General features: G+C 45.4%; 1 protein-coding gene across 1 annotated transcript; it reads left to right on the top strand.

Moving 5' to 3' along the window:
* The first annotated feature begins 406 nt into the window (after positions 1–406).
* On the top strand, positions 407–874 carry LOC117069313 (60S ribosomal protein L35). Its single transcript, XM_033187388.1, has one exon. It carries the CDS (start codon positions 454–456, stop codon positions 823–825), a length of 372 nt encoding a protein of 123 aa, XP_033043279.1. The 5' UTR covers positions 407–453; the 3' UTR covers positions 826–874.
* The last annotated feature ends 14,119 nt before the right edge of the window (positions 875–14,993 follow it).

The raw sequence follows: 14,993 nt of genomic DNA, 5'->3' as shown, positions 1-14,993 counted from the left end.
ATGAGACAAAGAGAATCTGGCCAGTAACATGTAGCAGCAGAAGGGACAAATGTGAGTTTCAACAGATTAAACATTAGGGTTAAAGGAAAGAGACAAACAGAACATGTCACCTGAGTTTTGAATCTTTTATTACTCTAGAGTCTTTCATTTTTAAGTGACAGAACCCAACTCAATTCAGCTCAAGTAAAAGAGAGCTTGTCTTTATATGTGTACCTGGGAAGTTCAGGGTTGCAGCTGACTTTAGGAACAGCTGGATCCAGAGCACAGTCTTTCTCTTTCTGCTTGATTTCATTCTTCAGACAGGCTTTCTCTACATCATGGGATCATTGGTTGCTGGCAGCCCCAGACTCTCACCTCCCAGCAGAAAGCAGCCTGTTTTTTCCCGCAAAACTTTGGTGAGAAAATTCCAGGAGGGAGCGGGTGGCGGCGGCGGCATCGGCGGCCTGTGCACCAATGGCCAAGATCAAGGCTCGAGATCTTCGCGGGAAGAAGAAGGAGGAGCTGCTGAAACAGCTGGATGACCTGAAGGTGGAGCTGTCCCAGCTGCGCGTCGCCAAAGTGACAGGCGGTGCGGCCTCCAAGCTCTCTAAGATCCGAGTCGTCCGGAAATCCATTGCCCGTGTTCTCACAGTCATTAACCAGACTCAGAAAGAAAACCTCAGGAAATTCTACAAGGGCAAGAAGTACAAGCCCCTGGACCTGCGGCCTAAGAAGACACGCGCCATGCGCCGCCGGCTCAACAAGCACGAGGAGAACCTGAAGACCAAGAAGCAGCAGCGGAAGGAGCGGCTGTACCCGCTGCGGAAGTACGCGGTCAAGGCCTGAGTGGCGCGTTGTCAATAAAGCACAGCTGGCTGAGAAAAAAAAAAAAAAAGAAAAAAAAAAAAGAAAATTCCAGGAAAGACTCCGATTGGCTGGCTTAGGTCATGTGCCCATCTCTGAGAATCACCATGGCCAGGTGCATGGAGGACTCTGGGCCGGGGAAGCGGCATGTGCCACGTGGAATGTGCTCCCCAATGGGAAAAGGAGCTTTGGTATCTGATGAAGGGGAGAAAGGGTTCTGGAAAGACAGAAACAACAGATTCCTCTAGGCTGGGGGACTAGGAGAATGTTGGCACCACTGATGATCAGAGGGAGGAGATAGGAGGAATGGTTACTTAGTGATAATAATACTAATCATAACAACAGTCATAAGCAACATGTATTACTTTACAGCTTACAAAGCCCTTTCACATACCTTATTTAATCCTCATCCAATCTGGAACATAGGCAGAACAGAGGTTGTTACTGACCTCATTTTACAGATGAGGGGATAGGTTTGGAGAGGATAAAAGATGGGCTCATGGCTCGTAGGTAGCAGGTCTGGGACTCAGATGGACTCACAGTCATGTTCTCTGAATCCAGGTACAGGAGAGAAGACATGCTGAGCCTTTAATACCTGGTGTCCTCAAGGCAGGTGCTACTCTCAAGGTAACAAGCACAACGGAGCATGTCACTTTGGGGTCATTTAGCTGAATGTGGTCCCTGGATAGGCTTTAAGTGCCATGTGGACAGGGACCTTATCTGTCTAGTTCACTGCTCTACCTTAGTGCCAAGCAGGTGTGGGGTGTGGGGACCAGAGCTGTAGGCAAGGACTGAGCCTTGGAGGGTGAGTGTGGGGAGAGAAAATGAGGAGGAGCCCAAAATGCGGCGTGGTTGGCCCAAGCTTTAGAGGACCTTTGCCAAATGCACTGCCAGCCTCGGCATCTGCTGGGCAGACCAAGCTGGCCATATAGGATCTATAGACTGAAACTCTCTGGTCAGTGCAACTGAACTGGGTTGGCACCAGATATGCCCTACTTTGTGGGTCCTGTCTTTGCTGTATCTGATTCTGCTTCTCTGGGTAGATGTACTATTTGCATTTTAATTAAATTCAAGTCAATCAAACTCCACTTTTTGAACACCAACTACATGCCAGGCATTGTGCTATGCTCCAGGGATATGGAGATAAGAAAGACACAATTTCTTCCGTTCTAAGGGCAACTCATTCATTAAGCCTCATTTATTTCCCAGGTACTTACTGTGTTAAGCACTGGGCATACAAGATTGGGTGAAATTCTTATTCTAGGATGTATGGGATGACCCAGATTTATGCCCAATGGATCCTAATACAAGGTGATAGTGATTTGATCTGCATATAAAAAAGTGTTTGGGGATTAGGGAGACAGAACGACTACTTTTTGTTTGGGAAACACGGGGCACTCTTGAGAAAGAGGTGTTATCTGAGCTAGATTAGCAGAGCAAAGGAGAAATGTAAGTGTGTTCATGGTCTTAGATCGTGAAAGGAGAGCTGTTTGGAGTGGGGAGAGTTGGCGCACAGGGGAGGTGGTGGGAAGGAGGCTAAGCTTAAAAATCAGTCAAGTGGTTTTCACTTTATCTTTTGATGCCCTAGTCCCTTGGAAGGGAAATCTTTTCCTGGTGTAGGTGTCTGTATTTTGCTATCCAGTCGTCTGTTGGTTTCATGCTTTGTTCTACAAGAAGCCTGTTGCTTTTTAAGATGTAAGCTCCTAGTGGGCAAGGCTAGTTTCCATGCTTTTTTTTTTTTTTTTGTTCTGAGCCCAGTACAACATGGATCTGAAGCGGGTTCCCTGCACTGCTGTGGTCCAGCTGTATCAAAGGGAGATCACAGCTGCAAGTTCTACTGAGTGACTAGGAGCAGATGCTGGGACACTCAGAGGCTGCTGAAACCAAGCACCTTGGGCTTCCTCATCGACCAGCTGTGGAGCTGTCATGACTTATGTGCTGGAGTGGGCTGGTTGTCCACTGATATCCATTTCCCCCTTCATTTGATAACAGAACTCCAGAGTGGGAGCTGGACACAAGGCCACCCAACCTCCTTTGCTATTGGGTCTGTCCATGTGGCAATGTCCCAGCCACTGAGTGATCAGAAGAAATACACTTTGGAGTGTGGCCCAAAAAAAGAGTGTATGGCTGCTTCTCTTCCCGTTCCCCCTTCTTACTAGGGGGATGAGGACCACTGGGGAAGCCACCTTGGATGCAGCAATGGAAGCCCTGAGTTGAAGATGGTAGAGCCACCCTAATAGCCTGGACCACCTACCTGTGGGCTGGTGTATTTCTTTTTTTAAAACAATTTTTTTTGTAGAGATGGGGGTCTCTCTTTAGTGACCAGGCTGGTCTCAAATTCCTGGCCTCGAGTGATCCTCCTGTCTTGGCCTCCCAAAGTGCTGGGATTACAGGCGTGAGCCACCATGCCAGCTGGCTGGTGTATTTTAAGCCTCTTTCTTACAGCTTAGTCTGTACCAAAATCTGTTTAGTAGAAGGAAACTTAGATGACCAGTGCTTTGTCCTGCAGTCTCACAAAGGCACCCTATTTTTCCAGGCCTCAGTTGCCACGTCTGTCAGATGGGAATATTAATAACTCTTTACTCTTTCCATGGGAAACTTCTAGGAGCTGCAGATGTGACTATGATTTGCAAAGTGTAGAAAGCAAGGTAAAGTGTGTGGGGAGCGTTTTCAGGGTGAGTGAGTGATAATCTCCCATCACAGTTTATCACTCAGCCATTTCCTCTTCAGGGGCTTTTGAGTAGCTCAGTTAAATGTCTGGTCCAGCTAATGAGAGCCAAGGTGGGCCCCGTGGTGGTTCACCATCTGCCCAGACACAATTCTCCCCAGCCTTTCAAGTGCTCAGAAAGCACAAAGTTTGTCTTGGCTGTAATGGGCCAGAACTAAGGAAGTGATCCGGGTCGAAAAGCTTTTACACAATTGTAAGTAATGGAATGTGCTGAACCCAGTTGAACCTCATTAAAATGCCACTGCAGGTTGAGTCTTCATGTTTCATGTTCGTGATGTTTGAACGTTTAAACTCACATGAAAAATGTAAGCAATGAGACGCAATAACTGGCAGGGTCTGGGCCACTATTTTAGGCAGAAGGGTACCTGATGGTGTCAGCAGTGTTGACAGAACACATTGACTCTGAAGGACATGGTGGGGTCCCAGCTCAGGCAGGATCTGCACGTGGCTTGTGGATTTTTCCCACTCGGCTAAGCCACCATGAACAGGATTTGGCTTTTCTTATGCAACCCTGTCCTGTGCTTAACACACACCTGGTTGATTTCTGATACATGAAGGATAGAGCCAGTGGGATCTGGGAAAGAGGGGCAAAGAGCAGTTTGAGAATGTCTTGGGGAAATTGAATGAAGAAGGAAAAAAAGGAAGGGTGTTCGGGAAAGAAAGAGACAATGTGTTGGAAGATTGGGAACAAATTTCTTAAATATCCCACAGTAGAAGAATAATAAATTATGGCCCAATTACTCATTCCATTCATTTAAAAATGTGTATTGTCTACTGTACACCGGGATCCAGTGTTCCTAGGTTCAGGGACAAAATCCTGGACTTCATCTTATGCACTATTTAAAATGATAGTTATGAAGCTTACACAACAACATGGAAAATGCTTATGATATAAATTTAGCAGAAGATACAAGGGTCAAATTTGTGTACACTGTGATGACAGACTGAAAAAAACAGATGCAGAGGAGAATGAAGTTAGAAACTAGGGCAAAAAGTAATGATTGATTGTGTTAGGGTGGTGGGGGTATGGGGTAACTTTTCTGAATTTCCCAAACGTTCAGTACTGTAGTCATGTTGCATTCATAAGTCTAAAAAAATGTGGTGTTGTTGTTTTTTCTTAAATAAGGAGGAACATTATTCAACCAACTGACCCTCCCATATTAACGACCCTGCCACAGTAGCCTTTGAGAAGAACTTCACAATGGAGAAGCCCCTTCTCTGTGCCAACCCAATTGCTGACATTCTCCAGGTAGCAGGTCCCTGCTGCTGAGAGTCTCAATCATAGTAATAAAGTTTAGGAGGGGCCCAGAAAGTCAAAAGTGAATCCTGTTCTTGGTGATGGCAAGTTCAACAGCAATCTGGTGGAAATGGAGAGGCCTCCAATCCAACACAGTATGGGGACTGCTATTTCCCCTGACTCTCAGAATCTGCATGTCCATCTATTTGGGGTATGAGATGAAGGGCTTGGCCAGCTTCTTACCTTAGGAATGGATGCACCAGGCACTGCTGCCAGACCAAGGCTAAGACACTCACAGCTGTGCTTGATTCCCATGAAGTAAGCAACAGTTCTGTCTGCCTACTCCAAACAGACTTGTCCATGAATTTCCGATTAGCCTGCCTGGGGCATAACTCTAGGATGCAGCTTTGGAATCAGACAGATCTGAATTTTTTAAAAATTTATAAACATTTAATTGAAGATCTACATGCACATAGTTAGAAAAATAAATGGCACAGAAGGACTTACAGTTAAAAATAGGCCTCCATCCCACTCCTTGGATTCAATCTTGCCTCCTGGAGGCAGTAGCTTTTAACTATCTCAATTTCTGGTTATGCCAGTTTGCCTTCGTATCTCTAAGTAATATGATAATTCTTCTCTGTTCCAGTAGGTCAGTTGGGGACATTATCTATTGTCTCCGTGTCTTAGTCTGTTTTCTGCTGCTATAGCAGAATATCACAGACTATGTAATTGATAAAGGCTCAGTTTGGCTCATGATTCCGAAGGCTAGGAAGTCCAAGATTGAGGGGTTGCATCTTCTTGCTGTGTCATAACATGGTAGAAGGCATCACATGGCAAGAGAGGGTAACAGAGAGAAAAAATGGGTTGAATTCATTCTTTTTTTTTTTTTTAATCAGGAACCCACTCCCACGCTAATGGCATTAATGCATTCATGAGAGCAGAGCCCCCATGATATAATCATAATCTTTTTTTTTTTTTTTTGAGATCAAGTCTTTCTTTGTCACCCAAGCTATAGTGCAGTGGTACAATTTTGGCTCACGGCAACCTCTGCCTCCCGGGTTCAAGCAATTCTTCTGCCTCAGCCTCCCAAGTTGCTGGCATTATAGGCATGCACCACCACACCTGGCTAATTTTTGTATTTTTAGTAGAGACAGGGTTTCACTATGTTGGCCACGCTGGTCTCGAACTCCTGACCTTGTGATCTGCCTATGTCAGCCTCCCAAAGTGCTGAGATTAAAGGCATGAGCCACTGCACCCAGGCTGCTAATCACCTCTTAAAGGTTCTGCCTCTCTATATTGTTACAATGGCAATTAAATGTTAACATGAGTTTTGGAAGGGACATTAAACCCATAGCAAGCAGGATTTAAGTCATCCATATACTCTGGTAGACACAGAGATGCACTACACAGACCCCTCTTCAAAAATGGGCTTGCTGCCCAGCAGCGGGGAGTGTGGTCAGCAGATGGCCATCAGCTGCTGATTCTTCCGCTGCACAGAGCCGCCTTGCCCAAGGTCATTCTCTTCCTGGGGCAGCCCATATCCAGTGACTGAGCAAGGTGAGGGTAGAAAGGCCAGGTTATTTTAGTTCAAACTTGGACACTTTAAGGGTCAATATTCACTTCAGTGCTCGGGGCAGGGTTGGTGAAGGTTTTGTTGGGTCTGCATCACAATTTGACTTCTCCATCTGCCCAACCTTCCTCCTTCCCCTTCTTTTCACAGTTGCTGATCCTAATACACATCATGTTTGCCAAACTCTCAGTACCTGCTCCCAAGGAACCCAACCTGCAACAACCACCTTTGTCCCTCTTCAAAATTTTCAGAATATATTAATTTGTATTGTGTCCAATTAACTAAACAGGGACTACATTTCCCCAAATTACCTCCTCTGTGTGGTTCTAACTTAGGGTTAGCCACGAGGGAAGTTCATGCAAATTTGGAAGGCAGAAGTGAAGCAACAGCCATTTTTACTGTCTGAAGGTTGGTGTAGGCCAGGTGCTGTTGTAGTTAGCATGAGTGTCACCTTGCTGTCATGCTGCTTACGGCTCCTCCAGCTGTTCCCATTCTCCTTCAGCTCCTCTGTGTCCTGGGCCAGATGCATCTGTAGTTCTGTGATGGGAACACCAGCTTATCCAGAAGATCACCTATACCTGGAGAGTGAAGGCAGAGCAAGGAAGATGCAGATTTGTTTGTCCTTGTTGGTTTCAGGTCCTTGTGGGTTTCAGGTTGTCCTTTTCCTTCCCCACTCCCGTCTTTCTTCCCAGCTCTCAGTTCTGCTGACCTCAAGCCCAACACCAGATGCAAAGGCAATACTCATGTAGACTGTTTAGCCAGGTCCCATAACTGCATAAAGTCTAATCCTTATAATAGTTCCCTTTTTCTTGAATCCTCACTGATACAGTCATTATTTCTAGTTCCTCTATCAGTAGCTTTGTTTCATCAGCTCCAAGTAGTACTTGGCTCCTTACTCTGTATGGTAAGATATTAGAATCAACACCCTTGTCCTTTCCTCTCCTCCTCCTGTCTCATCTCTTCTATCAGCTATTGATTTTTACATTGTCAAGTGTGGTAACATTACATCCTGTCCCAAAACCATAGTGAGTTCTTCTCTTCATTGTCTGTGGTCCTTTCTAAAAGTTGAAAACTATCAAACGGCACTTCAAGTAGAGTATTTTATGTGGATAAATGAGCACAATTTCTGGTAATGGGCTGTGATTATATATCCTTCCCTGCTCTCCCATACAAACATATGCCAAGGGCAGATGCCTCTGTCACTCAAAGGATGATATTCTTAGCCACTGGATCAAATAGACTTTCTTGTTTTATGTGCCCCCATTTGCTCAAATACATCTTACCTCTTACATTGCTTTGTTTTTGTACTGTGACTTTCTTGTTTAATGGTTTGTTTTTCCCAGGGTTTTTGATTACTTTCTTTTTTTCTGCTTGGGTAAAGAAAACTAGGTCTTTTCCATGATGCCCCAATTATTGTTTAGCTTCTTACTCATTTCTTGTGTTGCTTGGAATCCATTCTATTCTTCTAGAAGATACTCTCCTTGAGACCCACTGCCGTTTTATTGAACACCAATTTATTTTGAGGCTCACTAAACAGTTGTCACCCTGAAATTTCTTTTCACTGGAATCTTGGGTTAATTCTACCATTTCATGTATTCTCACATCACCCTTTTGTTCCTTTGATGCTCACTCCACTTTTGCTGGAGTGTGTTCTTGTTCAGCTTCTCCACGAAGCATGCGCAAGACATAGCTATTGCATACTTACAAGAGGACTTACCAGCTTTGTGACTTGGGCAAGTTCCTAATCTCTTTACTCTTCAACTTCCTCCACTGAAAAATGGGAATGATGTCACCTGGCTCATGGGGCACTGTGAAGATTATATCTGATAGCATTTGTAGAGTGCCTAGCCCTTGGTACTGAGTAAGTTTTGATTTATTTCCCTAATTAAGCCACTCTTCTCCTAAGAGATCTTAGAATGCTCCCCTTGCAGCCTGGGCAATGTGGCAAAACCCCATCTCTACCAAAAACACAAAAATTAGCCAGGTGTGGTGGTGTGTGCATGTAATCCCAGCTACTCGGGAGGCTGAGGCAGGAGAATCGCTTGAACCTGAGAGGTGGAAGTTGCAGTGAGCCAAGATCGTGCCACTGCATCCCAGCCTGGGCAACACAGCAAGACCTGGTCTAATAATAATAATAGTAATAATAATAATAAAAAATAAAAAAGAATGCTCCCATTGCCTGTGGAATAAAGTCCAAATTCTTTGGCATGGCCCAAAGCCCTCCATAATTGGATCCCGATTGACCTTTCCCAATTTGTTTCCTATTACTTCAGGTACCTAGTGCCCTGCCAAGCTTTTCGCCCAGCACATCTGTATCTGGTTATCCAGGCCTTGATTCTCTCTGTTTCTCATGCCTGGAAAAGTTTTCTCATAATATCTGTGTACCCAAACTCTATTTCCCTTCTCACCTGCTCCCTCCACAGTACACCCTTCTCTGATCTCCAGCTATGAGCACTTTCCATCTCTCCTCTGACTTTTATCCTCTCTACTGAGTATTTCAGTTGCTGCGGCCACAGACCTGGCTGCTTGCCTGTGGATGGACCAAACTCTTTCAATGCTTCTCTGCAGCTGGGGCAGCCACAGTGTTGAATGATTCTCTTTTTGCAGGCTGGGCTGAATCCAAGATGCCTTTAGGCAACGTTTTCAGAGGGCCAGAAAACTACTGCTTCCTTCTTCTCTTGCCTGTGCAGCTTTCCTCTCCCAGAAACAGCCCCCCACCCTTACCCCACACAGGGAAGTAAAGGTAAACTTTACTTTTAGGGAAGTCACCTACTTGGTGAGCTCTTACAACCACTGGGAAAATGCTCTGCCACTGGGATTAAGTTAAAGGAACAAATTGCACATACTGCTGGTAGAGGTATCTCGTTAAGTATGATTTTTTCTTTTTCGTTCTGCCTCTCCTACTCTTTATAACTTTTTTTTTTCTTTTTTGAGACAGAGTCTCGCTCTGTCACCCAGGCTGGAAGGCTGGAGTGCAGTAGCACGATCTCTGCTCACTGTGGCCTCTGCCTCCCCAGTTCAAGCAATTCTCCTGCCTCAGCCTCTGGAGTAGTTAGGACTACAGATGTGCGCCACCATGCCCGGCTAATTTTTGTATTTTTAATAGAAATGGCGTTTTGCTATGTTGGCCAGGCTGGTCTCGAACTCCTGACCTCAGGTGATCAACCTGCCTTGGGCTCCCTAAGTGCTGGGATTACAGGCATGAGCCTCCACACCCGGCCCATATAACTTATTTTTAACACTAGCATTCATTCACTCGCTCACTCAGGTGTTTATTCATCCATTCTATCAGTGATTCTACAAACATATTACATGACTCTGGGGTGCCAGGCACTGTGGAGGGCTTGGGGATACAGAGAGGAAAGACATAATCCCTGCCCATGAGGAAATCACAACTAGCTTATATTGGCATACAGATCGCTTTTCAACCGTGAGGTCCTGCTGAGAGCAGGAGGCAGGTGCCTCTGCGGCTAGAAAGAGTGAGCAGCTGGGTGTGTAGGTGGGAATGGTGTAGGAGGAGATTGACATGGTCCTGGAAGTCTGGTTGAAAAGGGCCCACGGAGCAGTGAGGTGCCTGAGACAGAATTTTCTCTGCCTCACAGTTTAGCCCTCAAGTATGATGGAGCCTGGTCAGCCACCAGGCTAGGCAGGAAGTTGGGAAGAGGGAAAAAGGGGAGATGATTCAGGCTCTGAATCCAGGGTTCTGCCCCATCACTGAAAGGACAATATTCTTAGCCATATTCTCCCCTAACCCAGGTAAGAACCTGGACAGCTCCTTGAACATTATCTGAGAGGGAACCACAGGGAAAGGAAAATCCCTTAGCTCACCTAGATGCATTCCTAGCAATTTCTGTTCATTTTCAGGATGAACATAGTAGTCATGGGAAAAGAAGGGTGGCCTACGCTTGTGCTCATCCCAGGCCCCTGGCTCTTCAGAGCCAAGCCAGCCCCAGCCACCTAGACCTGGATGGATGCAGAGGGCTTCCAGCACCGGGGGTGCAGTGCTTGCAGTCTTGTGTTTCTGTGCAGACATTGCTGCCTATTAAAGACTGAGTTCCGTCTGGTGGTCACATCCTGGACTGGCTGCCCCATGGCAGACAAAGCTCCTTTTGTAGCTAGTAGGATGAAGTGAAGGGGAAGCTGAGTTCTTAATGTGGCCAACCAACTTCCAGCCTCTATCAATAAATTTCTCCTTGGACCTTTTCAAAATCAAGTACTGCCAATGCGACACTGTGAGGCTGAGGGGCTGTGGGTATTGCCTGAAGCTTGGCAGTGCCCACAGACTAGGTTCTCTTTATCCCTGGCCAGAGACAGCTCTGGAGTAAATCAAGGCAGGCTATGGGGTCTTGGACCCCTACCTTCTAATTAGACTTTTGTGCTGTCCAGGGAGCCCACTCACCCCCACAAGTTTTGGCAATGGAAGGGTCATCAGAGACAGCTGGTCCAACCCTTTTATTTCACTGGCGTGGGGGTGGGGAGGAGGAAGGGGGAGGATATTGGCCTCTGTTATCTACAGAGACAGTGGCTGCACTGAAGCTAGGCTCCAGACTTCCCCCTCCACATCCAGAGATCCTTTTCCTTATACCAGGCATGACTTTTCTTTCTGGAAATGTGCATGCTTCAATAAAAGGACAAAAGGAAGGCAGCAATTAGCTCCACAGAGCCAGCTGATGATGGTGCAGCTTAAAACAAAGTAATCAGCCTGTAGGCCAGGGGCCCTCCTGGTGTGATGGCTAATATTGAGTGTCAACTTGATTGGATTGAAGGTTGCAAAGTATTGTTTCCAGTGTGTCTGTGAGAGTGTTGCCAAAGGAGGTTAACAGTTGAGTCAGTGGACTGGGAGAGGCAGACCCACCCTCAGTCTGGGTGGGCACCATCTAATCAGCTGCCAGCATGGCTAGAACAAAGTAGGCACAAGAAAAGAGCAGACTTGCAGAGTCTTTTGGCCTTCATCTTTCTCCCACACTGGATACTTTCTGCCATCAAACATCAGACTCTAAGTTCTTTAGCTCTTGGACTTTGGGACTTACACCAGTGGTTTGCCAGGAGCTCACAGGCTTGGAACTTGGACTGACTTTTTTGCTCTTCAGCTTGCAGATGGCCTATTGTGGGTCTTATGATTATGTGAGTCAATACCCCTTAATAAATTCCTCTTCATATATACATCTTTCCTATTAGTTCTGTCCCTCTAGAGAACTCTGACTAATACACCTGGTTCTGCCCACCTTCCACTACAGGATTTGCTTGCATGTCATGCTGTCTTGCCCCTGAGAGCCCCTTTCTCCTTAGCCAGGCCAAGATCAGAATCCAGATCAGAATCTAGAATCCAGATCAGAATCTGGAAACCCTGCATATTTGTGGTATAGAAACTCTTGCTAAGAGCTAGCTCGTGTAAGCCCAAGAACAATGCTGGGAGATATTACTCGACTTTATAGATAAGGGAAATGCAGAGAGATAATGTTATTTGCCAAAGATCACACAACCAGAAGGTAGTAGAGCTACATCTCAAACTCATGTCTTCTGACTCTGAATTCTGTTCTTTTTCTTTTCACCATGAAAAAAATGTGGAAAAATGCTTTGATAACTTTAAGGCCATACATGAAATAACATACGAATTATTACCACCACTGCTTCTACCTCCAGCACTGCCATTGCCACAGACACCATCACTATCACCATCACAGCCATTACTACCACCATCACCATCATCACCACCACCACCATCGACACCTATACCATAACTACCATCTCCACCATCATCAGCACCATTATCATCACTATGCCACCACCACCACTGCCATTGCCAATGCCCGAGTGGATGAGGAGTGGAGCAACGAGGTGCCTGAGACAGAATTTTCTCCCCCAAATCCCCCATTATCACTATTGCTGCTAACACCATCAAAGCTAAAACTTGAGACTCTTTCTACACCTGAAGCCTTAACACGCTTATTAAAGTGTTAAGTGGCTAGAACAGATTCAGATAATCCAGGCTCTTGTTGCTCAAAGTGTGGTTCATGGACCAGTAGCATTAGCATCCTCTGGGAGCTTGTTAGAAAGGTAGAATCTTACTCATTACCCCAGACCTACATAATTTCCATTTTAACAAGATACCCAAGTAGTTCACAGGCATGTTAAAGTCTGAGAAGCACCACTCTAGAGGAGGCTTTGGAAAACTACAGGACTCCTAGAGGTGACAGTGGTAAGCTAGAGGCTCCTCTAGTGCCGCTTGTTTGCCCTGGCTGTGCTCCAGATAGTGACTTTCAGGCCCTTTGGATAGATTAGGACTCAGAGGCCCACACAAAGAGAAAACGCCATGGGACCCATGTCTTGACAGCTAGAAAGTGAGATGAGAAGCGTTCTGAGTCAGAGGTTAGGATGATGTTTGATATGGTTTGGATGTGTGTTCCCTCCAAATCTCATGTTGAAATGTAACCTGTAATGTTGGAGGTAGGCCTGGTGGAGGTGTTTGGGTCATGGGCATGGACCCCTTATGAATGGCCTGGGACCACCCCCATGATACTGGTGCTGCATGCGAGAGCTGGTTGTTTGAAAGAGCCTGGCAACTTCTCCCTCTCTCTCTTGCACTCCCTCTCATCATGTGATATGCCAGCTCCCTCTTCACCTTCCACCATGATTGTAAGCCCCCTGAGGTCTCATGAGAAGCCAAGCAAATGCTGGCATTTGCCTGTGTAGCCTGCAGAACCATGAGCCAAGTAAAACTTACTTCTTTCTTTCTTCTTTCTCTTTCTTTCTTTCTTTCTTTCTTTCTTTCTTTTTCTTTCTTTCTCTTTCTCTCTTTCTTTCTTTTTCTTTTTTCCTTCTTTCTTTCTCTTTCTCTCTTTCTTTCTTTTCCCTCCCTCCCTCCTTCCTTCCTTCCTTCCTTCCTTCCTTCCTCCCTTCCTTCTTTTCCTTCTTTCTCTCTTTTGAGATGGAGTCTCACTCTGTCACCCAGGCTGGAAGGCAGTGGCGAGATCTCGGCTGACTGCAACCTCCGCCTCCCAGGTTCAAACAATTCTCATGCCTCCGCTTCCCAAGTAGCTGGGATTACAGGTGCATGCCACCATGCCAAGCTAATTTTTGTATTTTTAGTAGAGATGAGGTTTTATCATGTTGGTCAGGCTGGTCTCAAACTCCTGACCTTGGGTGATCTACCTGCCTTGGCCTTCCAAAGTGCTAAGGATTACAGGTGTGAGCCACTGCGCCTGGCCTCTTTTCTTTATAAATTACCCAGCCTGAGGTATTTGTTTATGGCAATGCCAACAGACTAACATAATGTTTTTGCTTCTCACCAGTGTCATAAGTCTACACTATTCCCTCTGGATCTCAAATTTGAAAAGGAGTCAACTGAAGCTCCCTACCTCTGTTTTCTCTTCCACACGTGCCTGAGTGCAACTACAAAGATAGTGCAAGGACTGCTTGGGTGGGAACAAAAACTATGGAACTCGTTTTTAATGCAGTTGTAGTTACAAACAAAAACCTGTTGGAAAGTGAAAACTGTCTTATATCACAGCCAATATTCTGTTGCTAAGACACCAAAGGATAGCTTTGCTTGGACTAAGTTGACAAATCATTTCAGGGTCTTACGTGCATCGGGAAAGCAATACAGCCAAATGATTTAGAAGATAGTCAATGGAACCAGATACAGACCCAGATTCAAATATTAGCTCTGCCATGATGTATTGGCTTTGTGACCTGGAGAAAGTTACCAACTTGTATACCAGTTTCCTTGTCTGTAAAATGGGGACAATATTAAGGACATTAGGAGGATTAAATGAATTAATACACGTGAAGTACCTAGAAGAGTGCCTGTCACATGGTAAGAATGCAATATGTGTTATCTGTTTATTCTTATTAGAACATAAGTGAAAACAATAAGCATTTGCCAAGTGTGTTTGGGTGAGGCATCATACATATCAGGATCTTGGGAGATACAAGAGTTAAGAGGAATAAGACATGGGCCCTGCTCTTAAGGTCCTTTAGTGCAGAAGACAGAAAATACTGCTATGGTTTGAACATGTCCCCCAGAGTTTATGTGTTGGAAACCTAATCCCCAATGCAACAGTGTCGAGATGTGAAACCTTTAAGAGGTGATTAAGTCATGAGGACTTTGCCTTCATAAATGTGTTAATACTGATCATAAAAGGGCTTGAGACTGTGAGTTCAATCTCTTGCTCTCTCTCACTCCCTCTTTGCCCTTCTGCCATGGGACAATGCAGTGAGAAGGCTCTCACCAGATGCCAGCTCCTCAGTCTTGGACTTCTCAGCCTCAGGAACAATGAGCCAATAAGTTCCTCTTTTTATAAGTTACCCAGTCTCAGGTATAGCTGTACAATATATATTAAGACAGAAAACTAGTACTGAGAAGCAGGGTGTTGCTATAACAAACACCTAAAAATGTAGAAGCAGCTTTAGAAGTGCGTAATGAGTAGAGGCTGAAATAATTGGAAGGGGTGGTCTAGAAAAAGCCTAGATTGCCAAGAATGGAGCTTTAAGGGTGATTCTCATGAAGGCTCAGAAGAGAAGAGCTGCAGGGAGAGCCTAGATATTCTTAGGGATTTTACTTAAGTGGTTGTCATCAGAATGTTGGTAGAAGTATGGACAATAAAGGCCATCCT

Source organism: Trachypithecus francoisi, unplaced genomic scaffold (assembly GCF_009764315.1).
Source record: "Trachypithecus francoisi isolate TF-2019V2 unplaced genomic scaffold, Tfra_2.0 Lachesis_group3, whole genome shotgun sequence".
In the NCBI taxonomy this organism is placed as follows: domain Eukaryota; kingdom Metazoa; phylum Chordata; class Mammalia; order Primates; family Cercopithecidae; genus Trachypithecus; species Trachypithecus francoisi.
Note: the sequence above shows the minus strand (reverse complement) of the source record. Positions and strands in the feature narration are given on the sequence as shown.